Here is a 24843-nt window from a genome sequence, read left to right as displayed (position 1 = left end):
TTTTTTTTTTTGTTTTGTTTTGTTTTGTTTTGTTTTGTTTTTTTTGGCAGGACTCTGAACCTAGTCTGATCACGGCTCTAGAAGACTGTGTCTATACTTTCAATTGGTTCACTGCTGCAGCCTGTCCTCTCAACAGCACCGAACACGGGGACTGTAAAGTCACAAATCCAGCCACAGGTGAGTCACTCACATGAGCCTCAGTCACAGTGAATACACAGTTATTCAGAACAACTGAATCATCTTATTCCAGACACTTCCTGGCTGCTCATAACAGTGTCATCTAGGTGCTTGTGTCTGATGCATGTTTATAGCCTGAATAACAGCAAGTGTGTTTCTACATACTCATCAGCTGATAACATTTGAATCTTAAATCAATCTGAGACGTGTTGTGTTCGGTATCCACAGGTCATCTCTTTGACCTTAATGCGCTCAGTCGGACAGGTGGTTATACGGTCTATGATCCCATGGCCCATAGGAAGATGTTCAGACTGAATGTGTGTGGAGCAATAGCTGATGCTGGTTGTGCTGCTGAAACAGGTTTTTGGGTTTTTTTGTATCTTTTTTTTAGTGAAAAACTGAAAATCTATTTTATGTAATATATTATAGGGTCTCTCTGTCTCTCTCTGTCTCTCTCTCTCTCTCTCTCTCTCTCTCTCTCTCTCTCTCTCTCTCTCTCTCTCTCTCTCTCTCTCTCTCTCTCTCTCTCTCTCTCTCTCTCTCTCTCTCTCTCTCTCTCTCTCTCTCTCTCTCTCTCTCTCTCTCTCTCTCTCTCTCTCTCTCTCTCTCTCTCTCTCTCTCTCTCTCTCTCTCTCTCTCTCTGTCTCTCTCTGTCTCTGTCTGTCTCTCTGTCTCTGTCTCTCTCTCTCTCTGTCTCTCTCTCTCTCTCTCTGTCTCTCTCTCTCTCTGTCTCTCTCTCTCTGTCTCTCTCTCTGTCTCTCTCTGTCTCTCTCTCTCTCTCTCTCTCTCTCTCTCTCTCTCTCTCTCTCTCTCTCTCTCTCTCTCTCTCTCTCTCTCTCTAATAATTTTAGATTAAAATTTCATATGCAAAATATAAGCTATCATTTTTAAATTAAACGTTTCTACAATTACCTTAAGACACTTTTTAAAATTTGATTTCATAGATATATGAATAATAGATAGATTTTGTGTATTTTTCAAAGAATAAAGTAGTTGTTTTAACTTGTCTTTGTTGTTGTTACAGCCGTGTGCATCAAAGACACTCAGAATGCAATAAGTGGTGGGAAAACCACAAGGAAGCTGGTGTATAGGGATCAAGTGGTGGAGCTCACTTATGAGGATGGAGACCTGTGTGCCGCCAACCCTTCCCTCAAACACAAGAGCATCTTCAGCTTTGTCTGCAAGTCTGAAGGAGAAGGCACAGATGAACCTGTGCTGGTGTACTCCGATGACACCACTTGTACTCACTTCTTCTCATGGCACACTCCTCTGGTCTGCGAACAACAGGTAACAGGAAGTCTTTAAAGCTTTCGATACTTTATACCTCGCTTCAGTTGAACATGCAACAAATTTAGTGTCTCTTCCCTGTAGGTGAAGTGCACTGTTTGGAACGGTACCAACCAAATTGACCTCAGTCCTCTGATCCATCTCACCGGTTACTACACAGCTATCAACGAGGATGTAAACAAGGACAAGTCTCCTGATTTCTACATCAACATCTGCCAGCCCCTCAACCCCATCACTGGGGTCAACTGTCCTCCAGGGGCCGCTGTGTGCATGGATCCTGTGGATAAAGATCCAGTTGTGAGTAAAAGCCTCAGCTGAATTCAATGTAGATCAATGAATTCGAGTTTTTTTCAATAAAAATAAAAATAAAATAAAAACAATAGTACAAGTAGTTTTTCTCATACTCATTTCTTAAAGCTATTACAGTATATAATGTCTTATTTTTAGTTAATAATAATAATGATAATTTTATTTATTTTTATGCATATACAGTGAAGTATTTAGTAATTAATAGTAATTATTTATATCAGTAAATATTTAGTATTTATAGTATATTATATTCCTTTTTTCAGCAGTAGTAATACAAATAATAATAATAATATTAATCTTTTTTTTTTTTTTTTTTATCGGTGCCTTTGTTATAGACATACTGATATGTCATATTGATGTTTTTTTTGTGCTTGAATTTGAGCACAATGTTATAAGCACGTGCACCTAGTCACACTAACTATTAAGAAAGTGCATGCTGTCAGTTTTGAGTTAGTGAAATTATTCCTATTAGTTTATTCAGGGGATGATACTGAAGTTATTAAGTACAGTGTGGGTTTGTGGATTATTATTTTTTCCTATCCGTGCACAGGACATTGGACGAATCACCTCCCCTCCTCGTTACAACAGCGACACCAATGAGGTAGAGATCACCTTCAGCAGCACCACCAAGTGCTCTTCCAACTCCACCTCCAACTACTCCTCCAAGATCATTTTCACCTGCCAGAAAGGAGCAGAGCTGGTAGGAGATCGTAAACGGCGCTGGGTGTAAGCGGGCGGTTAATGGTCTCTGTCGTAGCTGAGTGTACGTGTTGGTTTTGTACAAACAGGGTTCTCCCCACATGATCCGAGCTCAGGACTGTATGTATTTGTTTGAGTGGGCCACTCCCGTGGTTTGTCCGGAGACCATCACGGCACAGGGGTGCCGTCTGACCGTCTCCCAGCTGCGCTACACGTTTGACCTCACAGTGCTGTCAGGCACGGTTCAGGTAATGAAGAGAGAAAGACTTTTCAAATATTTGAAATTTGTGCCATTTTAAAGCTTTGGCGCCTATAAAATTGTATGTTTCTGAAAGAAAGTCACCATGGTTCAATTTATTTGATTTAAGCAAGAGTGCAGTAATATTGTAGAATATTGTTACAATTTAATATAACGGATTTGTAATTTATTATATTTTGAAATGCGTTTATTCCTTTGAGTGAAAGCTGAATTTTGCGCATCGATACTTCAGTCTTCAGGGTCATGTGATGCTACAGAAATCATTCTAATATGCTGATTTGCTCGAGACATTTCCTGTTATCGGTGTTCGAGATCAGCTGTGCCGCTTAATATTGTTCTAGAAGTTATGATTTTATTATACTATTTTATTATAAGTTAAAAGAGCAGCATTTTTGTTTCATTATAAATGCCTTTACTGTTGCTTCATCGTCCTTCTTGGAAAAAACATAGGCCTATTTTAATAGTATTCATTTAATATCCACTTCGTTGAACAGTAGTTTACTGTTTAAATCGAAGTTTTTCAACTTATTACAGCATTTTAGCAAAGGGATTAATCTAGAGTTGAATTTGTGTTTTTTAGGTCCCTGGAAGCTCCTTTAATATCAACGTGTGTGGGACCGTGACAGGCACGGCATGTAAAGACAGCGCGGTGTGTCTGAACTCGGCGGACTCCGCGGCTTCGTACGGAAAAAGCAAAATCATGAACCTAAACTACAAGAGAGAAGAGCAGGCTGTGATCATGCAGTACAGTGGAGGAGACACCTGTCCCCAAGGTCAGACAAACGCTCAAAAAAAACCTTATGTTGCCTACCTAGGCAGCCTTTAAAGGTACGATTTAGATGCATGGTCTTGTTCAAGAAGGTAATAAATGTAGTACACTTCATTTTGCCCTCATCTGTATGGCAACATGCATGCATGTGTTATAGTTAATGCAGGACCAGCATGCTTTGCGTTCAACCAAATCAAGATATTCGATGGAATTTATTACTAGACTGTTCTTAAACTTTCCTCCTCAGTGATTAAAATGTGTGTTTATTGTTTTTCAGTTACAGATAAAAATGAAGCATGCATTTTCCCCTTTAAGTTCCTGGGCAAGTTATATTCTGAGTGCACGACTCAGGGCAGGACTGACGCCAGGAAGTGGTGTGCCACTACAAATGACTACGACAAAGATCAGAAATGGGGATTTTGCTCTGGTGGTACGAATCCTTTTTTCAATCTACAGTCTGAATGAAATGTACTGGTTTGGTATATAGCAGCTAGACAAGATATATTTTGTCTATATATATATCAGTCTGCTTTAAAAAAAAGCGTAAAAAATCGAAACAGACTTAAGTAAGTATTGATTTTTAATTATTTGAAACTTGATTTTAAGGATGTCTTTTTACCATTTATTTTTTGTCTGTTTTTGGTTTTGATTTCAGTTCCTTATTAAGGAAAAAAATCTTAACGGATTTAAGTAAAATAATTGCATTTAAATAATTGAATTAAAACGTAAATAACTATTTACAAAAATTAAAATTGTGTTTTATATCAAATAAAAATCATTAAAAATTATAATGTGCTGGTCTCTAATTGAATGTTGATTTTAATTATTTGAAACTTGATTTTAAGGATGTCTTTTTACCATTTATTTTTGTTTGTTTGTTTTTGGTTATGATTTCAGTTCCTTATTACGGAAAAAAATCTTAACGGATTTAAGTAAAATAATTACAATAAAATTTTAATTAAAACGAAAATAACTATATTTACAAAAAAAGGTGTGTTTTATATCAAACAAAAATCTTTAAAAAATCTGCTTGTCTCTAACTGAACTTGATTTTAAGGATGTCTTTTGACTATAATTCTTTTTGTTTGTTTTACAGCACCACGAGGGAAACGCCAGTCGTCCATTTTTTTCTCGTGTGACGCAACGGCAGGCCGTGGAAGTCCTCAGCTGATGAGTGAAACCCTCGGGTGTTCTGCCACCTTCCAGTGGAGGACGGATGTGGTCTGCCCACCCAAAAAGATGGAGTGCAAGCTAGCAGGGCAACACCAGACCTACGACCTGCGCACGCTCTCGTCTCTCACAGAGCCGTGGAAATTTAGCAACGGGGATGATTCGTGAGTTTCACGCTTGTTCTGTTCAATTTCATTTTGCATTGTGAATGAATAATATATCACTGATAAAACAGTAGAAAAAATAGAAATGACATCAATATCAGAACTCAAAACCTTTTTTTTTTTTATTACTGATGGCGGACTGATTAAGATTTCGGCAGACTTCGAAGCTTTAGGCAGACTTTTAACACACTTGACACATGAAGATAAGCATATAGATAAGTACATATCTGGATGTCATCGGTGTTACAGCGGTAGTTGAAACCATGGCGACAAATTATGTGGTGAGAGGCTGAATATAGATGATGAATAATAATGGTCTGGGAACTGAACCCTGGAGAACAACCAGTGGGAGATTTGGAAATGTACAGTGAAAAATACAGAGCCCAAGATGAAAACTCTGCAAGTCTTTTTTTTTTTTTTTTTTACATTTAGCGAAGCTGTTCATTTTCCCCCTCTTGTTATCACTTTCTGACAAAATAAATTATAGTATAGTAATTAATAAAATAAATTGAATGAGTATTTAAATCAAAATATTTCAAAAGTAAAATTCAGGATAAATACACACATTTATGAATTAACATAATATCCTTAAACATTTCTTGTTCTTTCATTTATTGAAATTTATTTTTAATCACTTTTTTAAATGCTCATTTATGATACCAGAATTGTAATGGTACCTCTAAATTAAAATTCTGTATTATAAAATCTAGTCATGGTAAAAAAAATCTTTTATCTGTTTATTTTTTTATGTATTTATTTATGTTTTGTAGGCCGTAACAGAGCGATAATCATCAACCATCTATATAAGACATGTTTTCTATATCTATATGTTCGTGTTGTGCCGTGTGTTTTTTTTTTCCGCTCTCTATCTGTTCTTTCGCACTTTAACTTCTTAGTAAAAACATACATTTTTGAAGTGCCATTTGTACGAGTGGAACATCAGTAATGAAAGACCGGTGCACCTGCATCTGTACAGTGTTAATGAAATTCGCAATTGTGCCGTTTGTTCTCACAGGTACTACTTCAATCTCTGCCAGGCCATCCATGGAGGCCAGCCAGGCTGTGCAGCAGAAGCTGCCATGTGTCGCAGGCGTGCGGGAGGGAAGACCGAGACCCTGGGCCGTGTTCACACGCAGACCATGGAGCTGACCGGTGAGTCTTTTTTTATAAAACCTTCTCCGACGCGGTTGCGCTTCCGTGCGTTCACCATCGGTGGGTTTCCTCTCCAGATGGAAAGATTCTGGTCAATTATTCCATGGGCGACGAGGTGTGTGGAAACAATAAACCGTCCAGAACGATCCTGCAGCTGAAGTGTGGCGGCACAGTGGGCCATCCGAAGTTATTCAAGTAAGTTGACCAGGCGTGAATATTCCTGATTTGTAGTGTTGGTTTAGCATCTGTTAAAGATGTCGCTTTTTATCAGATTCTAGTTCAAAGTAAGATTAAAAAAAGATGAAGTTTTTTTAAAGAAGTCAGTTTTGGTCTCAAAGGATGCATATTTGAATAAAAACACAGTAAAAGCCGCAATATTGTGAGATATTATTGCTGTGTGAAATAACAGTTTTCTAGTTATTATTTTAAAAATGTGATTTATGCCTATGATGCATAAAAAATTTAAACCATTGCATGATTTTTAATATGCTGATTGGTGCTAAAGAACATTTATTAAAAATGGTTTAAATTTAAGATGCTGTTTTTGCATCTTAGTTGAGTTGCATAAGATTCTTGTTTTTGTCTGTGTGTTTTAGGGAGGATAAAACGGCATGTGAGTTCTGGGTGGTGTGGGAGACTCGGTCTGCGTGTGCTGTAAAGCAGGAGGAAGTGGAGATGATCAACGGAACCATCACGGTTCCCGAGACGGGGGCCATTTTCAGCCTGGGAGCACTTTATTACCAGTGAGCATCTCTCATTCTCGTTCATGAAAACGGAGCGTACCGCCACCCACCGCACCGCATGCAGAAATGTGCGCGAGATAAACCGAGTTTTATCTGTCCTCAGTTTCCACAACGCCACGGGAGACATCCGTCCCAACGGAGACCGCTATATCTACCACATCCAGCTGTCAGGCATCACTGACAGCTCCATTTCCAGTTGCCTGGGTGCCAATATCTGTCAGGTCAAGATCAGTAACAGTTATCACAGAAAAATCGGCTCCTCCAGCAAAGCCAAGTATTATATCAAAGGTGAGATAAAATCAATAAGTGACCATATTAGGAGTTGCAGTGTTTGATGCACTAGTGCAATTGGCTCAGATATTTCAGTATGCATATTAATAATGTTGAATTAAGACATTCTGTTTATAACAACATGCATAAAAATGCCAAAAATATTTAGTTTAAAATATATTTTGTAATTAGTACGTTTTGTTTAGTTTGTTTGTTCGTTATTAATTTACATATTCTCTTTGTAAGAACACAAAAATGGCAATAATATATAGTTTAATATGTATTTTTGTGTTATTGCCGTTTCTTTGTACTCATTCAATATTTGGCAAAATTTTTAGATTGTTATTTTTGTAATTTAGCTGCTGTGTTGTTCGCTTTCATTACTTGCTATTCAAATTTAATTTATTTAGCTACGAACAAATATGTTATTAGTTTACGTTATCTATTTTGCAAGTACATTTAACACTATTTATTTTTTATTCATGTAAAGTAAACGTTTTTTTGAAATGGTGTTGTATTTTGTCAGGTGGAAATCTTGACGTCTTGGTGCCATCTGAATCTGTATGCGGACGAGACAAAACCAAAACCGTGTCCTCGACCATCCTGTTCCACTGCAGCCCTACTGCAGGAGAAGGCATCCCAGAATTCCTGCTGGAGACGGATGGCTGCCAGTATCTGTTTGTTTGGCACACTGCCACCGTTTGTGAATTTTTGTGAGTATTACTAAAGCCTAATCATCCTTTTAAGCTTTAATTCAACAGCTCTGGAACATAGTTTGAGCGTAATACGTCGTTTTATTTTTAATAGTTCATCCTCCTCCGTGGACCCGAACAGCACTGATGGAGGGGAGGAGCATGCAGGATTATCTGGGCGGAGTCAGGCCTTAGGGGCGGTGCTTAGTCTACTGTTGGTTGTGCTCACGATATGTTTGCTTGTTCTTCTTCTGCACAAACGAGACAGGAGGTAAAATGCATAATTAACTTTTTTTAAAATTACGCAAATGTTTGTGGCCAGTACTTTTTTATATTTAAAATTAATACTTGAGATGCATTCAGTTGTTCAAAGGTGACAGTAAAGACATTTACAATATTAGAAAGGATTTATTTTTAAAATAAATGCTATTCTTTTGAAAGAATCAAAAATTCCCCAAATGCATGATAACTATAGATAATAATAATAATAATAATAAAACTCTTGATCACCAAAAAAATTATTTTTGAAGACTGGAGTACAGATGCATTACAGAAATAAATTGCATTTTAAGTTGAAATAGAAAACAATTATTTAAAATTGTATTAATATTTTTGCCATGTTGCTTTTATGGTATTTCGATCAAATAAATTCAGCACATAAGAAATAAACAAAAATTTAATATTTTAAATTTATGTTGTTGAAATCTTACAGACCCCAACCTTTTAAATATATTTGTTCTAAACAATTTCTTTCTAAAAAAAAAAAAAATTAAATTAAATTAATTTCTACTTAATCTGCTTTTAACAGTTTAGTTGATTGTTAAATAATTTAATTATTTGTATTTGTGAACAGAAATTTCTGACCATTTTTGGTGTGCTTAATATGCATTTTTGGATTTTTAGGCAACTTGTAATACAGAAAGTGTCAAGCTGCTGCAGGAAAGGAAATCCAGTATCCTACAAATACTCCAGGGTAATGTTTTTACCTTTTATTGCAAGTTTTATAATAAATAAAAATTCATCACAATGACTTAATGTAATTATTTTTATAATTTTTTTTTCCGTTTTATTCCGATGTGTGTTTAACTTTCGAATTTTTGTCTAGCGTATATCTAAAAAATGTCCTTTGTATTCTTTTGTTTATTGTAAAACACATTCAGAGATCACCATAAAAATAGCCTTGATGCTGGCATGGTGTTAAAAAGCCGAACAAATAAATGATGCTGAATTGTGTCGGCCTCTCTTCACAGGTGAACACCGATGAGGACGGATGTGAAGATGAGATGGAATGGTTAATGGAAGAGACCGGGACGCCCACCCGAGAGCCTCAAGAGAACGGTCACATCACCACCAAACCGGTCAGCGCCGACGCCCTGCGCTCCTTCTCCCTGGACGAGCAGGACAGCGAGGACGAGGTGCTCACGGTCCCCGGCGTCCGACTCGCCCCTTCGCTGTCCGCTTCCTCGCGGCTGCAGTCGGCTTTTCTGAAAGCGGAGAGCGACGAGGATCTGGTGGGGCTCCTGGTGGACACGCGGAGCAGAAACAGAAACCTGAGGAAACCTCAGCCGGACCCCGATGACAGCGACGAGGATCTACTGAAAGTCTGAGAGCGCCGGGCGGCCCAAACTGAACTTTTGAATGTCTCTGCCACCACGCTCCAATCGTTTAGTTGCTCCATTTCGGGTTTTCTAAAGGGAAATCTCTCTGCGAGCCGTTCGCGGGACGGCTTTGCGGAACGAAGTCGCTCGATTCGTCCTCTAAATAGACTCTGCCTTTCTGACAAAAGACTTTTTTTGACCATTTATCTGTTGTGCGTTCGGTTTGCCATCGATTTAAGATGAATTGCGTATAGCGTCGTTTGTGAATTCGGTCTCCCACAAACTTGCAGAAAAGGCCTCATCATCATTTTTTAAAAAAAATTATTTAAAATTTTTCGGGTACTGATTTTCGTTATTTCACCAGCTCACTGGATAAATGCTGTTCGTGTGAAATAATAATAATTCTTGACGATTGTGGCAGAAACAGTCGAAGATCTTTTCTAAACTACAATCCGAAGCGGTATTTCGCGTATCTTGAGCCATGTAGCACCGAGAGGAGGTTGATCCCGCTTTGCCAAGATCATATTTAAGTCACAACGCTTTGAATGTCATGCTTCACGTTTGCGTTCCGCATTGACGTCCACCTTTAGCAGTGTTCATCGAAACCATCACATCCACGTGTTGGGTGTTTTGTGCGATGCTTTTACCCCTTGTTCTGATAAAAAGCATGTTCTAATTGCCATAATAGAACACAGAGCGCGTACAGAGATTTAGTGCCATGAAGGAATGACGTTGCATGCATGACTGCTGCAGGCTTTTTTAGAAGCTTAATTTCCCATCGCAGTCGGAAGAAACGTTACTGCATCTTTGCGGTGTTTGTATGCGTTATTGTTTGTAACACTTTACAATAAGATTCAATTCATCAATGGGACAGAAGCGAGATAGTGAGGGAAAAATTGAGTACTTTTGCGTTTAATTGTAAAATTTTGTGGTTCTCTGAGAAACTTTGTTCGTTTATAATTATTGTGCGTTTCCCCTGGTTAACTCTTTGTTTTTTTTATTTGCAAAACTACAGCTTTTGCTCACTTTTGAGCTCTTCTGATCGACTTTGCTATTCACTCCCCAAAATTTTGCGAATGGAATTAAAATGAGTTGGGAGAAAAATTATATTTCAGTTCTTTTGCGATTTTAAGCGCAAAGTTTAGGGGTTTTTTTGGTGGAAAAGAGAACGCAAAAGCAATTTTTCGTTCGATCTTCCATTTTCCCATGGCTCCAAACAGGGAACGTTTTTTGCGGAATTTATTAATCTGTTAATTTTGTAAATATTCTGTTATTTTATATTTATGCGTAATACATTCTCGAAATGTTGCAAATTTATTAGGATATGAGGACGTGACGTTAACCTGGCTTGATAAATTCTGTAAAAGTATTGCTCGTGATTTAGCCGGTGAAATCTGAAGCGCTAATTACCATAAATTGAACTTTACTGTAAAGTGTTACCCGTTGTTTAATCGTTTTCTTTTAATTTATGTTTTGCACAAGAGACACTGGTGCCTAACAAAGAAGATGCAAGTACAGCGGGCGACAGAAAGCCTTTTACAAAGCACTTTTCCCATCAGCGCGAGGAGTTTCGTTGTGAGTACACGACTTTGAACGCCTGCATAAATTATGCGTTTTATTTGCTGAATCGTTTCCGCTCCCGTTGTTCTGCTGACTTCACGAAAGATGCACACGTTTACACGAGTTGCTTTGCAGGTTTGCCGTCATCTTTCCGGAGATGATTTACCAAGATGGCAGTGAAGGTACAACAGGGCAGCATGTGTACAGTGTTTTTCACTCCAGCTCAATGCTCTTTCCTCATAGTTTGTCTTATAGGCTTGTATTACCATCCGTCGATGTATTCCTCACATATATGGTTGCCAAATAAAATCACGCCGGTTCTGTATGTCTGTCATAACTCACTGCTCTTGAGACGGTACTTAAGCATGCCTGGTTGTCTGTTTTTGCACTTTGGTGGACAGCTTTTTTTTTTTCTGTCTTCTGGGCAGAAGGTGATTTGTGCAATCAGTAGCTGTTGGTCATCACGTGCTCCCCTCTCCACACTGAAAAAATATCTGCGCCTGCTGTATGGGATATTGTATGGTGTAATTCTCTGAAATACTTTGTGAAGGTCTTGAGATGGTCTTTTTGTTTGTTTGTTTGGGTTTTATTTTTTTCGTCCTGATAGAGGCTTTAGCTCTTCTCGGACCGTATTTGTCATGTTTTACAGCATCTTGTTTTCAGATTTAAGTAGGTTATGCTGAGACATTATGGCATTATTTCAATAAAACTATCAGCTCCTCGGCATGCATTTTTATTAGGTGTTATTGTGGTTCATCTCGCTGCTTTAATTAGACCGCGGCCACACTCAAACTAGTGAAATAATCCAATGTTTAGTTTTTATTCATATTTTTCTGTGCTTTAAGTGCTTTTTGTTTTGTTTTTTATAAATATATATATATATATATATATATATATATATATATATATATATATATATATATATATATATATTTAGATTCAATTTATTTTTAAGTTTAAGCTTTAGTTTGGTTGTAGTTGAAATGTATGTGCACTTATTTAATCTAATATTAAGTTCCAGCTTTTTTTTTTTTTTTTTTTTTTTTTTTTTTTTTAAACAGTATTTTTTAGATTGTAGTTTTAAGTAATAAATATTAGAATATGTTGCCTTACGATCTGAAATGTGTTTTTGAGCTTGTTTTTATCTAATATTTTTGTTTGGGTTTTTTGTTCGTTTTATTTTTAGTCTTTTTAATTTTACTGCTGCGATTTAGCATTGTATTAATATTAGTTGAATTAGTTATATTTCAGCTTTATTCTATGGTTTTTAACATTTGATTTTTTTAAAATATTTTTAATATATTTAATATTTGTTTAATATTTATCTTTTTAAAATTAGTTTAATAATTTTGCTTGTGCTTTTTGCCATTAACTAGTCAATATTTTTATTTAAATTTGCTTTATTATTTAGCTTCTTTTCCTTCAGCTGTAAAGTACACATTTTTAATATTCATATTTTTAATGTTTTTTTTAATCTAATGTATTTTATTTCAGCTTTACAAAACAAGAATTATATCCAGAGAGTTTCTGGGGCTGGTTAGTTAAATTATGGTTTAGTCTTTAGTCTTTGGCACTGTATGTTGACGCAATGCCAAAAAAACTACCTACTACACAATGTACTAAGCATGTAATACTTGATTAAAAAAATTATACAGTGACGAATTACACAACAGGCTTCAGATGTCACTGGGTTTAAAATGTAACATCTTGTCCCCCGTGTCCCATCCCAGCATGTAATTGGTCAATCCCAGCACAAATATATCACATTTCAACCTCCTCTGGACTTTTGGTCAGCCAGCTGTGGGTAAATACTGTGCCTCAGTTTAACATACCTCTTTTTTTTTAGCTGCAGATGCCTTCGGGTCCTCCACCGCCAGCTGTACATTGACCATGACCACTTTTGAAGACGTCTTGGAGGAGGCTGGCAACTTCGGTCGGTGCCAGAAGCGAATATTTTCCATATTCTGCTTGGTCTCTGTACCGTTTTCTTTTGTATATGTGGGGATTGTATTCCAGGGCTTCACCCCCGAACATTGGTGCCGTGACCCGGGAGTCAGTAAGATCCGGGAAGCATGCGGCTGGAGTCTTCAAGACGCTCGCAGGGCGACGGTGCCCTTGATGAACAGCTCCTTAGGGGTGACGTACAGTAAGTGTCAGAAGCTGGACGTGGAATGGAACGCCACCGGTTTGACCTGCGACGATCCAAAAAGTGAGCTTATCCAGGCCCAGCTTTCTAGTTTGCCGATGACGGGCTGTACGGACGGCTGGGAGTACGACTACGAAGGGAGGCAGTCCTTCGTCACCGAGGTGAGTGGAGGGGTCACGAAACAAACTCTTTCTATTGGTAATAATTGCGTGAAGTGCAATGAGGGGACAAAATGTCTGACGTGAGACCTGTGTGTTGCAGTTTGATCTAGTGTGCGCAGACGCCTGGTATGTTGACATGTTCCAGGCCACGCTCAGTATTGGTTTCTTAGTGGGCAGCATTGCAATTGGATACCTGGCAGACAAGTACGAGCGACACTTACTATGGGGTTTCCCAGTTCTCCTTTACTTTGTGTTTTTTTTTTTTTTTGTTTCCAAATGCATTTTGAGGTTCTAATTTACATTTCTAGTTTCAATCCTTGAAATTAATAAGCAACAGCTGTTTTTAATATGCTTTATACTAAATAAATTGCGAGAATTTTTTGTGTAGTAAGACAAAATGCCCTCATTTTGAAAATATTCTCTGAAAACAATAAATTTTAATATATTATGCAGCGTTGCTCTTGAAGAAAATGTATGTTCTTTTAGGGATTTTAGGGGAAAAAACAACAACTTTGCAAATCCCTTTTATCATGTGTGTGTGTGTATGTATGTATATGTATATATATATATATATATATATATATATATATATATATATATATATATATATATATATAAAACATTATTAATTTTTTTTTATATATATATAATGCAATCAAGAATAAAGTTTTAAGATTTTTTTTTTTTTTTACATTTAATTTAATTTTTTTATTTTTTTTTATTTATATTACTATAAATTGGTGAGCAGAATAGATTTCTTTAAAAAAATCTTGATAGTAGCCACATTCTATCAGTCAACCTACAAAATAAAAGCCAAGTAGTTGTTATATTGGCATGCACAAAACAGTAATGCAATGATTTAATTGATTCACCACTGTTTTTCTTTTTTCTTTCAGATACGGCAGAATGAAGAGTTTCCTAATGACCAACTTCTTCATCGGAGTGACGGGGATTCTGGTGGCCACGTCGCCCAATTACATCGCCCTGCTGGTGTTCAGAGTTCTCTTTGGCTTCGGGGTGAAGGGCGGCTGGATGGTCGGATACGTGCTGGGTAACAAAACATTTTCAAATTCTTTAATTATGTGTTCAGGTGCAGCGGCGGATGAATGATAGGCTTATTGGGATCCTTGATGTTTCAGATATCCACGTGTTTTCACTGCGTCTTGTTTTGTGTCTGCAGTCACAGAGCTGGTTGGAGTCGAACACAGGAGAACGGTGGGAGTGACCTATCAGATGTCCTTCAGCTTAGGCCTTCTCGTTCTTCCTCTCTTAGCCTACTTCATACCAAACTGGCGCTGGCTACAGGTGGTCTTCACCATTCCCTACATCTGCTTCCTGACGTACTATTGGTGAGAGCCTGTTTATGGCACATGACGTGCAGTACGGAGTACAAAGATGGTGTTTTCCAGATTTATGTGTGCAAATTTTTAATTAATTCAAAATTAAGATACATTTTTGAAAGAAATTGATGCTTCTTTTCAGCAAGAATGCAACAGTTAAGACATTTATAATTGGTTTCCACCAATATTAATATATTCCTTGATATAATTCTGTAATATATAAAATATTAAGCAATGCTTTCAACGTCAATGATACTTATAAAGGTTTCTTGTGGTCCAAATCATTATATTAGAGTGATTTCTGAAGGATCATGTGACACTGAAGGCTGGAGTAAAGATCCAGCTTTGCCTTCTCACAAATAAACAAAAAAAAAGTTGTACAAATATTTCACAGTCTTATAGATTTTACTGTATTCTTTGGCAAATAAATGCAGCTATGCTTAAAAATATGATTTCTGATATTTAAATCAGATTCAGGTGTGATAAGTGCATTTACATTCAAATAATGTCACTTTTAGTTCTTAATCCATCTTGATCCAAATGAGTATTTCAAGATGCGCTCTTTAACAAACTACCGTTACAACATTTTAAAACATTTTCATGCATTTAGGATATTTACTTAATATCGGAATTAAATGAACTTTGTATGTTTGTTTTGAGTTGCTCAATGTTGGATAAATGTAGCCACGAAATACGCTCTGAATTTCAGGTTCATCCCCGAATCGCCAAGATGGCTGCTCAGCCAAAACAAGAAAAAAGAAGCAATGGAGGTCACAGAAGCAATAGCCAAAGAGAACAAAAGGACACTGTCCAAGATTATTGAGGTACAGAGCTTACTCAGTGATGATGATCATATTATGTAGTCAAATATATGTAGTCTCTTAAAAGTCCAATTTCACCCATCAGACACTGAATGATGAAAACAAAGAGCCCACCCCGAATGCGTCTTTTATGGACCTGTTCAAGACTTCCAAACTGAGAAAATTCACGTTCATCCTGAGCTTCAACTGGTACGTAAGAGCCAGAGAGCCATGTTAAGTGCAGCGAAAACCCATCTGTGACCTGGCCGCTGTGTCTCCAGGTTCACCAGTGCTGTGGTTTACCAGGGTCTCATTATGAGGCTGGGAATCCTCGGAGGAAATGTATACATAGACTTCCTGATATCTGGAATCGTGGAATTGCCCGCAGCTTTCCTCATCCTCCTCACTATTGAGCGGATTGGCCGCAGGCTTCCTTTTGCAGCTGCGAATATCATAGCAGGAGCAGCCTGCTTAATCACGGCGTTCCTCCCCGACAGTGGGTCACCATGTGGAGTTAGGATTCAATTTGACCGAAAGCATGATTATATATAGTATATTTACTTTAAAAGTTATCTTTCACAGGTATGTTCTGGTTAAAAAGTGCTGTTGCTTGTGTTGGACGACTGGGCATCACTATGGCTTTTGAAATGGTAGTGTTTGTGAATACTGAACTGTATCCCACCGTTATCAGGTAAGTTCTAATGCAAAGAGATATCATATTGTATGTAAATGATTGTTTTTGGGCATGCTGGTCAGTAAAATTATCATCTGATGTCTTTGGCTCAGAAATCTAGGTGTTTCGGTCTGTTCCACACTGTGTGACATTGGTGGGATTATAGCGCCGTTCCTGCTCTACAGGCTTGCTGTCATCTGGCTAGAACTACCTCTCATTATTTTCGGTATTAATTTTATATATATATATTATTTTTATTTATATTTAATTATTTTATTTTTTAGTATAGCCCTTTGTAAAATGCACTCTATAATTTATAATTTATAATTCATAATATATTCATTATATATATATATATATATATATATATATATATATATATATATATATATATATATATATATATATATATATATATATAATAAATTGTTAATGTTAAAAATAATTGTCAATTGTCAATTCATATATTCATACTAGATGTTCACTATTTATTTAAATATGGTTTTTGCTTCCTAAATGGTGTAGTTATAGCATCTACCACCAGAGGGTTTCGTGGCGCAAACAAACCTTCAGATAAACATTTCTACATGTCTAAATGATTCCAGTCAAATTCGGTTTTGCTTTGTTTGTTCCAAAGTATACTGTATATAATCGGAGCATTCGAGACCCGCTCTACTCAGAAAATTAATATTGAGACGGTGTTTATTTGGTCATGTCCAAGCTTGACTTTCACTGGTTCCCCTCAAAAGCAAATAAACGTGCGTCACCCTTGGCCGTGATATTGCGACGTAGAGAATGTTCGAGTTGAAGTAGACGTTGTTTCTCGCAGGTGCTCTTGCGTTTGTGGCCGGTGGACTGGTTCTGCTGTTACCTGAAACCAAAGGTGTGCCTCTTCCGGAAACCATTGAGGACATCGAATGTCCAAACAGGTGAGGTTTGACTCCCTGCACACGTACGCCATGGTAACCTTTGTCACCTTAAACCTGTCTTCACTAATGTTAACTGTACATGCAGAAACAAAGAAAAGCAGCTGAAGAGTCAACAGCTAGAGAACTTTCTGCCCTCTGACGTGACATTGAACAAAGAAGCTACAGCTGTATGATTGAGACAGAAAACATCCACCTACTTAACTTCATTGCTAAGTGATGCTAATTATCTCTTCTCTTTAAAGGGTTTAATCAAAATGAGCAAACAAAATCAGTTTCTCAATAATCAAGCAAAAAAGTTCAAAAGACTATAGTTACGAGCAGATATCGTTGACTGTAGTTAATGTATTTTTTTTTGTTGTTGTTTTTAAAATACATTTTTGACCAAAATGTCTGTTTAAAAAATGTTAAATAACTTAACAGTATGTACGTATGTTTAAAAATGTTGGCTTAAATTATTCGTGCTAATGGTAAATGTCATTGTACTTGTTTGTTCTGTCGCTTATTAGGGCATGAAAATTGCCACGTCGCTGTAAGAGCAAAACTGGAGCACAAATAAAGAGACTTTCTGTAAAGATGTGTACTGCCCCTTTAATGTAGGAAAAGATTTTTATATTACATATCTTATAGAGAGGTCTTTAAAGAGTTGAACATGATCACTCGGAATTGAAACACATCTGGATCGTGCATATCAATGTACAGACTAACGGTGAACTGAACTTGGTGTGTTACTTCACCAGCTTATGAATCGATAACATATTCTTAGTTACACACATAAATTCCACACGTCATTTGCTTATGTTTTGACCAATGCGTTCTCAGTTTTCTTTTATGCTGCGATCAATCCAGTCGACAAATTTGGAGACGCGGGTGTACACTCCAGGTTTCATGGCATTAGCGCAGCCAAGACCCCATGACGTTACTCCCTGAAGGACGAAGGTGTTCTGAGAGTAGCAGACGAGGGGCCCGCCGCTGTCACCCTAAATGAGTGTGAGAAACGGGTCACAATTTAGGTTCAAACCTCTACCTCTGCTGTAGATCCTAAATATCATTTGGAGTATCATATCACGTTTTTTGGAGTAAATCATTCCTTTATAGCAATGGCTCTGTTTCAGACCTCAAGCTTCCCATACGAATAGCATTTCTTATACCCTACAAAAAGCCTAATATTGCGATATTCGCTGTGTTGAGGAAAGATATTTTTCAAAATAATGCATGATTACAGTAATGTGTTACTCTATATAAAAGTAACTACATTACTTGGTTACCTTTTATGTAAAGTAACGTTATACGGTACTTATAATGCGGTATACGGTTATATGGTAATAACTCGCGTTATCACTGGATATCAGTGTGCTGCTACGCTAACGATTCATGAAAATTCATGGCATATGCAAACATTTGGTTACGTTTTGTATCATAGGAACTATTTAGTATCGAAAGTTTGTTGAGATTGCTTTATCTGCGATTAAATTTTTGCAATTCATAATGTAGCCAATTATGAGGCTACTTATCATTATGCCAGGTTTTCACAGCAAAACTCGCCAAACTGCTACTCAAAACAAGCCCAATCGCTTTTTGCAGGGGATTATCTGTCAAAATCGCATTCCAGTGGGATAAAATACATGTTTATTTGACTGGGTTCGCATTCCAGGGGCATGAAAATCATCCCATGCAAAGAGCGTTGAAGTAACTTAGCAAAACTGCACTTATTTACTTATTCGTGATTATGCCTATAAGTGCTGTCTCGGTTGGCGGCTCACTGAAGCTAGTAGAACCTTAATAGTTCCCTTACCTGACAACTGTCCGTTCCACCTTCTATATTTCCAGCACACATCTCATGCTCCTTCACACGGCCGTTCAAATACGCTGGTCGGTTGCAGATTTTGTTCTCAATTACAGGGAAGCCGGTTTCTTTCAGGTAACCATCTCCACCGGTTCCTAGGAAATAGAAAGGCTTGAAGTTTTAAAATCTTTTATTAGAATATATTTTTCAAACAATAAAGATTGTTAAAATATTAAACTTATTAAAGTAACCTACCCCCTGTATCGCCCCAACCTGTTACATAACATTCAGTACCGCTTGGTACAATGTACTCCTTTTCTGGTAGGCAAGCAGGCAATACCTTATCATTCAATAAAGCAGGCCTAAAATCGGATACAGTCATGAGTTTTAATGTCATTATAAGTCAAAATAGGTTGCTTTATTTATTACACTACGGTTAAAAGGCAGTGCTAGGTGAGTGAGTGCTGGGGAGTCTTTTAGCAGTGAGCAAATAAACTAAACACGAAAGACTTCACCAGATTCACAGCGTGTTATTTGATATGCAATGGCAATGCAACAGGAGACCAACCTGTCCAATTTGAGAAGAGCGATGTCAGTTCCAGCGGGCCCCTTAATAATCTTAGTAACGTCTCGCTCCTGTTTTGATGCTTCATTTGCACGCTCTGTGTGGACTCCCATCAAGATCTTGTAGGCAGATGGGCTCTCAGACCTGTATAACCGTACAACACATTTAACTGCATGAAGAACCCATTAAGAGCTGGTTTTTATGTTCAGAGGTTTAAGGTATATGCTAGTGCTGTGCATGGTTGTCAGCAGTGAAATAAAATCAATTTTTTTTGTGATATTAACTCTTTATTTGTCTGTTTGTACCTTCAAAAAAATCACTTACCTCTCTAGGCAGTGAGCTGCAGTTAGAACCCACTGGGCATCAATAAGTGTTCCACCACAGAAATGAATTTTGCTTCTGGTATGACAGAAAATGATTGTTAGTAACTACAATATAATTTCTGCCCAGAACAGGGGAAGAGAAACGGCATATTTGAATACCTTGTCCTGAGACTGATCTGCCAAGGCCATGAATATGGTTTGGAAATACATCCCCCAACGATCCTCCCAAAGCAGCGCTTGGGTTTTACTGCTGGTTGTCCGCATTTGAGGCCGTCTGGTTAGAAAGTAATATGCATGTCATGCATCTTTTAGATAGTGAGGATATTGAAAGAGATAGTTCATCCCAAAATGAAAATTTGATCTTTATCTGCTTTTCCCAAGGCTGACTTTTAGATGACTTTTATATCTTCAGTAAAACACTTTTGGAGATTTTTAAGTCAAACCGTTAAAGTCTATGAGTCTTGCTTGACTGCTTGACATAACTTGATCTATGAGAGAGAAAAAAAACACGCACAAAGAAAACAAAATTGGCGTACTAAGACATAAAACAAGGTAAAAACTATATAATTACTGTTATAGTTACAAACCGCTTAGAATGTCAATGTGTCATTACGAGCCGCAACGGTTCATTTGGATTTCTCTGTGCATGTTTTTTTTTTCTCTTATAGATCAAGTTCCCTATGCCAAATATTATCTGACTAACAGACTTTAACGGTTTGACTTAAAAATCTACAAATGTGTTCTATTGAAGAAAAAAAAAAGTCATCTACATCTTGGATCCCTTGGGGTAAGCAAATAAACATCAATTTTTTTATTTTGGGGTGAACTATCCCTTCAAGCCCAAGTATCATCCAGGATTTTCCTTTGGAGTCCAAAATGAATATTAAGAATTGTTACCGCAGTCTGGGATCTGACAGTAATCCCACTTCTTAAATTTATCTGTTGTGTAACACCAAGGTCCATTCACATCGTTGTCTGGGTTTCTGCATTGCTAAGAGAGTAACCAAGTAAAAACTGTGTTAAAATTTATAGCCATTGCCTCAAAAAAATGTATGAAATTCTGCATAGTCTTACATTCGACTCTAGACCCTTGTCTGGATGGCTTTCAGGGGTAAAACTGGCATGCTGATGGGGAGTCATAGAGCTCCATGCTTGGCAGGTCACTCCTGTTAGAGTAGTGGATGTGGGCCCCGGTAACTTACTCCATTTCCAACCTTACAATCTTCAAAAAGAATTAAAGCACATTGTAAGTCACACCCTCCCTTTTACAATACTGTAGTACACGTGAACTTTCATATAATCTATTAGCTTGTAGATGCATGAACCTGTTTCCAGAGCAGTGGATGGTAGGACTGTTCCTGTAGGGGGTTCAGTGGCTGTGATTTTGGAGACACACCGCTCAATGTTGCAGTACTCCCACCGAACAGAGGGATCTGTGGTGTAACACCAAGGGGCTCTGTCACCATCTGGGTTTCTGCACAGGTTCCTCCTCAGATCTCTGCATGATGGGTAAAAACATGACGACAGCCAGGGGAAAAATGAGCGGTGCTAGAGTTTGCGAGTTCAAGATGATGGAAATTTTGTATAGTGTCTTACGCTTTTGGGAAATTCACAGGTGTCTTAGAATGCCGATGAGGTTCCAATGATGTCCAAAACTGGCATTTCTTTCCACTGACAGTCTCTGACATGGCCCCGCGGTAGGAGCTTCCATCTCCTTCATAACATTCCTCTCCCACAGGGATGACCGGCTCTTCTGCAAATGACATATGTATGTTATGCACTTTTACAAGTTATAGGAGCATATGAAGTAAGCAATAAAGAAAGAACACCAAAAGCTACATTTAAAGAGATATGGATCTGTAATGGCTCCTTTAACACCAACCAGGTCTAGGTTGATCTCCACAGCTAGGTACCCTGCAGTACTCCCAGCGGGTGTCAGGATCGGTGGTGTAACACCATGGACTTCTTTCACTATCAGGGTTCCTGCAGTAGTTCTTATCAAGGCCTCTAGGATGGAAACAAATTGTAGTTGCATTCAAATTTCATCATTTTGATTCAGACTTTGAAGAGTCCATCTCTTTGGCTCTTCAAGCAATTCGTAGCACCCTGATTAGTTGCTCAAAGGCAGTCCGCCATGTGTAGGGTTTGAAACCCCAAACAAATTGATGGCAATGCTTACTTGCATGGGTAGTTCTCTGAAGTTCTAGAATGCTTGTGGGGAGTTTGGGATGACCATTCCTGGCAAACCTTTCCTGAGACTGTCACCGCAATAGTGCCTCTGTAGGAGCTACCTTCTCCACTTGCACAGGTAATCTCCGGTAAAATTGTGGGTGGTTCAGTTGCTACAAGAACACAATGACCAGTTAATGATGAGCTAATCATTAATGTTTAAGGTTGAAGAGAACATGTCTTACTGCATCGAGGAATGTCGCAAGTCTCCCAGCGTTTAGACGGATTAGTGGTAAAGCACCAGGGCTTGGGCTCTCCATCAGGGTTCCTGCAATAGTTCTCTTCCAAGTACTTATCAGGAAGGCTACAGAGACAGACCACAGTCAAAATATGCATATGATAGACAATATTCTATCTGTGCTATAAAAGGATACTGTCTCACGCTGAAGGGTTGTAACCATGGTTTTGGGGTTTTTGAGAGTCCCAGCGCTGGCAGGTAAATCCACTAGCAGTGGTGGAGATCTTGCCTCTGTAGTTTTCTCCGCTGCACTGCATACATTCCTCTGCAAATATTAAAAGCAGATTGAAGGGTCAATCCCAAATTGTACTTCTCTTAAAAGTGCATAAAAAAGTAAATGAAAGTGAATGAAACTGACTAGCACATCTACTTGATTCATTTTACCACCTGAGATGATCATAATTGATTACCAGGGAACTAAATTCAGGGTGTATACCAGATACAAGTTTGAAATGTAAAGATGTTCACAAGATAAAGTTGGCTAAAGGAGAAATTATCTAGTGGCAATTGGGAAAGTGAGAATAACTTTTACATGAGGTTCGCCCCCCAAGTTTGATAATACTATTTAGCAGTTTCGTCACTAAATTTACCTGTGCAGTCTGGGACATCGCAGTTCTCCCAGCGTTTCAATGGATCTGTGGTATAGCACCAGGGACCTCCTTGATCTCCATCTGGGTTTCGGCAAAAGTTTGACTCCAAGTCAGCCTTTGGATGCGTCTTCGGTGTTATGCTGTGGAAAGTTACGTTAATTAGCTGAGCACTGTATAGTTTTTGGATTCGCTAAAGCTGTTTTCTCTTTTTTATCATGGATGAGAAAGTAAAATTAAGATACATACTTTGGCACATGGGGGAAAGTTCCCTCCCATCGCTGACATGTTTTTCCTGATTTTGTCTTGGATTTTGTCCCTCTGTAGTCCATGCCAATACCATTCACACATTCCAGCAAGTACTCTGTAAGAAGGAATTCAGTGCATTCATTACAAATGAAAACACATTCATTATGTTTTAAGCTGGCATTCTCATTTCATTTACTATGGACATTGATTTATGATATATGTACATGATAATGTAGCAGTTATTGTACATGTATGGCTTGCTATAGAAGGGCAGTGGTTCTCACAACATTTATTGTCTGTGACACAAAACCAGGTCATATCTTTTCTGATAGCTTTTCTGATGAAGAAATGCTAATTGCTAATACTGAAATGTGGCCAAATAATTGTACGTAAATGCTTCCTGTCAATATCAAAGTGAAAAAAAAGTGGAACACACACAGTATTTTGGCCTAATGTTTAATATTCCATATGATAGCCTAGCATTAACATGAAAAATCACGCACTGCTGCTGTTTATGGATCTGTTTTTGTTTCGTTAGTCTAGTTAGATTGTCACGGTTATAAATCTATAAACCAACTTAAAAAAAGCCCTAGAGAGTACTTCATTCATTTGCACTTAAAAAAAAAGCAACCCCTTACTGGATGATAGATTTTTAGATAATCCTCTTCACTTTGTTTACTTACATGGACCAAACTACACTTTGGTAAATCTGGATTATATATTAACCCAGGTAGACTTTTAAAAAAAAAAAAAAATAGCATGTTTCTTAAATTCACAATGTACTTAAAGCCGTGTGTTAAAATTCTTTTAAAGGGTCATCATCTGTTATGAAACCTTCAAATCTGTCAAATAATAAAATAGACGATTATAATCTTACCCTTTTTCTCATAGAGGGCAGCGCTCATTCTCCTCAGTATTTGATCAGTTTTTGAGTTGGCAGGTAATGTTACACAATCCTGATCCTTTTCAATGTATAAAAAGGACCTGTAAAGCACACACACACACATATATACAAAGGGATACACATATATATGGAATAAAGCATCACTTGTTAAAATTATACCAGTCACAGAATATGTTTTGAAAGTTTTGTTACGGTCTGATTTGCACCTGCATGTAAACGTAGTCTCTTTATTACACCTGACAGCACAATCTTCCACTGTTTTTGCAGTGTATTGACTTTTAGGTAATTTCACTATCCAGGCCCCATCCGTTTTTATATATGCTTCCAAAACATCTGCAGAATGAGAAAAGATAAAATGGATAAACTGTGTTTCAAGTGGCAAACATATTCTTTTGTAATTATTGACCGAGTAAGACCCTGGTTCTGAGAACTGTGCTGCTACATCTACCAGAACCCATCTAAAACCTCTGCCAAACTGTATTACGGAATATTTCAAAAATACAAAGACTTAAATCTTGATCAAAAGAACAGAATTAGCAAATGAGCATACGTTCTTACCTGTGCTTTGGCCGTGGCCCCTGAGGAAACCTGAAGGTAACACGATCGTATTAAACAGATAAATGCTATTAGTTAGTTTGATTATTTATAGTTGAGAAATAGCCATATAATCAATCGCTATGAATAAATATCTGTTGGCTTACCTGTAAAGAGAAAGAGACAAAGTAAAAGAACTGCTTTGTGAACCTCCATGTCGGAGAATTGACAGGCAGGGACTTTGAGTGGTTTTTAATCTTTTAAGCATGTCAGTACAACAAACATCATAGGGCTGTCACTCATCAGTCAATCATTGTCCTAACAAGGACATGGACCGGGTCAAGATGTGTTTGTCGAGAAGTGTGTTGTTTGAACCCACCATTACTGTTTCTGATCACATGATTTATCAGAGCTGAGCTTTTTATTTGATCAACGTCATTGGTTGTTCTTGGGCTCTGAAAAAAACAATGAGGACAAAAAAAAGGACAGGCAGAAAAAGTATTTCGTTATCAGGAGACCGATTAAACAAACCG

The 24843-nt window shown here is 37.6% G+C and overlaps 3 protein-coding genes across 4 annotated transcripts in view; 2 read left to right on the top strand and 1 right to left on the bottom strand.

Moving 5' to 3' along the window:
- Positions 1 to 11585, top strand: part of igf2r (insulin-like growth factor 2 receptor) — a 31189-nt gene extending 19604 nt beyond the window's left edge. Inside the window, exons 31-47 of the mRNA XM_043219198.1 lie at positions 51 to 177; positions 406 to 537; positions 1202 to 1464; positions 1549 to 1761; positions 2324 to 2473; positions 2562 to 2720; positions 3312 to 3504; positions 3778 to 3930; positions 4597 to 4834; positions 5850 to 5986; positions 6064 to 6181; positions 6583 to 6729; positions 6833 to 7017; positions 7526 to 7712; positions 7807 to 7962; positions 8595 to 8664; positions 8942 to 11585. Coding sequence (XP_043075133.1) covers positions 51 to 177; positions 406 to 537; positions 1202 to 1464; positions 1549 to 1761; positions 2324 to 2473; positions 2562 to 2720; positions 3312 to 3504; positions 3778 to 3930; positions 4597 to 4834; positions 5850 to 5986; positions 6064 to 6181; positions 6583 to 6729; positions 6833 to 7017; positions 7526 to 7712; positions 7807 to 7962; positions 8595 to 8664; positions 8942 to 9298 — 2985 coding nt within the window. The 3' untranslated portion in view covers positions 9299 to 11585. The remainder of the gene's footprint in view (positions 1 to 50; positions 178 to 405; positions 538 to 1201; positions 1465 to 1548; positions 1762 to 2323; positions 2474 to 2561; positions 2721 to 3311; positions 3505 to 3777; positions 3931 to 4596; positions 4835 to 5849; positions 5987 to 6063; positions 6182 to 6582; positions 6730 to 6832; positions 7018 to 7525; positions 7713 to 7806; positions 7963 to 8594; positions 8665 to 8941) is intronic.
- A 784-nt stretch (positions 11586 to 12369) lies between these two features.
- Positions 12370 to 17470, top strand: slc22a2 (solute carrier family 22 member 2). Of its 2 annotated transcripts, XM_043219205.1 has the most exons (12): positions 12377 to 12782; positions 12866 to 13156; positions 13257 to 13360; positions 14053 to 14207; positions 14337 to 14505; positions 15206 to 15320; positions 15403 to 15506; positions 15578 to 15792; positions 15879 to 15987; positions 16083 to 16195; positions 16799 to 16898; positions 16984 to 17470. In XM_043219205.1, exons 2-12 carry the CDS (start codon positions 12968 to 12970, stop codon positions 17069 to 17071), a joined length of 1461 nt encoding a protein of 486 aa, XP_043075140.1. In that variant the 5' UTR covers positions 12377 to 12782; positions 12866 to 12967; the 3' UTR covers positions 17072 to 17470. The 2 variants fall into 2 exon arrangements, with proteins under 2 accessions (XP_043075139.1, XP_043075140.1); XM_043219204.1 differs by having other exon boundaries at positions 12370 to 13156.
- On the bottom strand, positions 17467 to 24627 carry plg (plasminogen). Its single transcript, XM_043219202.1, is given in 21 exon segments — positions 17467 to 17875; positions 18691 to 18836; positions 18937 to 19043; positions 19250 to 19390; positions 19571 to 19645; positions 19729 to 19843; positions 20467 to 20560; positions 20644 to 20756; positions 20759 to 20791; positions 20895 to 21067; positions 21166 to 21322; positions 21452 to 21576; positions 21749 to 21911; positions 21984 to 22102; positions 22181 to 22301; positions 22627 to 22766; positions 22873 to 22987; positions 23750 to 23856; positions 23983 to 24109; positions 24335 to 24364; positions 24478 to 24627. Coding segments are annotated over 21 exon segments (2412 nt in total). The 5' UTR covers positions 24527 to 24627; the 3' UTR covers positions 17467 to 17713.
- Positions 24628 to 24843: the final 216 nt, after the last annotated feature.

The sequence above is a fragment of the Puntigrus tetrazona genome, chromosome 20, assembly GCF_018831695.1.
Source record: "Puntigrus tetrazona isolate hp1 chromosome 20, ASM1883169v1, whole genome shotgun sequence".
In the NCBI taxonomy this organism is placed as follows: Eukaryota; Metazoa; Chordata; class Actinopteri; order Cypriniformes; family Cyprinidae; genus Puntigrus; species Puntigrus tetrazona.
The sequence above is the reverse complement of the archived record's forward strand: the minus strand, read 5'-3'. Positions and strand labels throughout refer to the sequence as shown.

What these genes read in the sequence shown, in the direction of transcription:
- slc22a2 (XM_043219204.1), top strand. Translation starts at nt 12,740, where the DNA reads ATGACCACTTTTGAAGACGTCTTGGAGGAGGCTGGCAACTTCGGTCGG. An exon ending in CACTGTCCAAGATTATTGAG is followed by an intron (nt 15,321 to 15,402) that starts GTACAGAGCTTA and finishes TTCACCCATCAG; the next exon opens with ACACTGAATGATGAAAACAA. An exon ending in CTGTATCCCACCGTTATCAG is followed by an intron (nt 15,988 to 16,082) that starts GTAAGTTCTAAT and finishes TCTTTGGCTCAG; the next exon opens with AAATCTAGGTGTTTCGGTCT.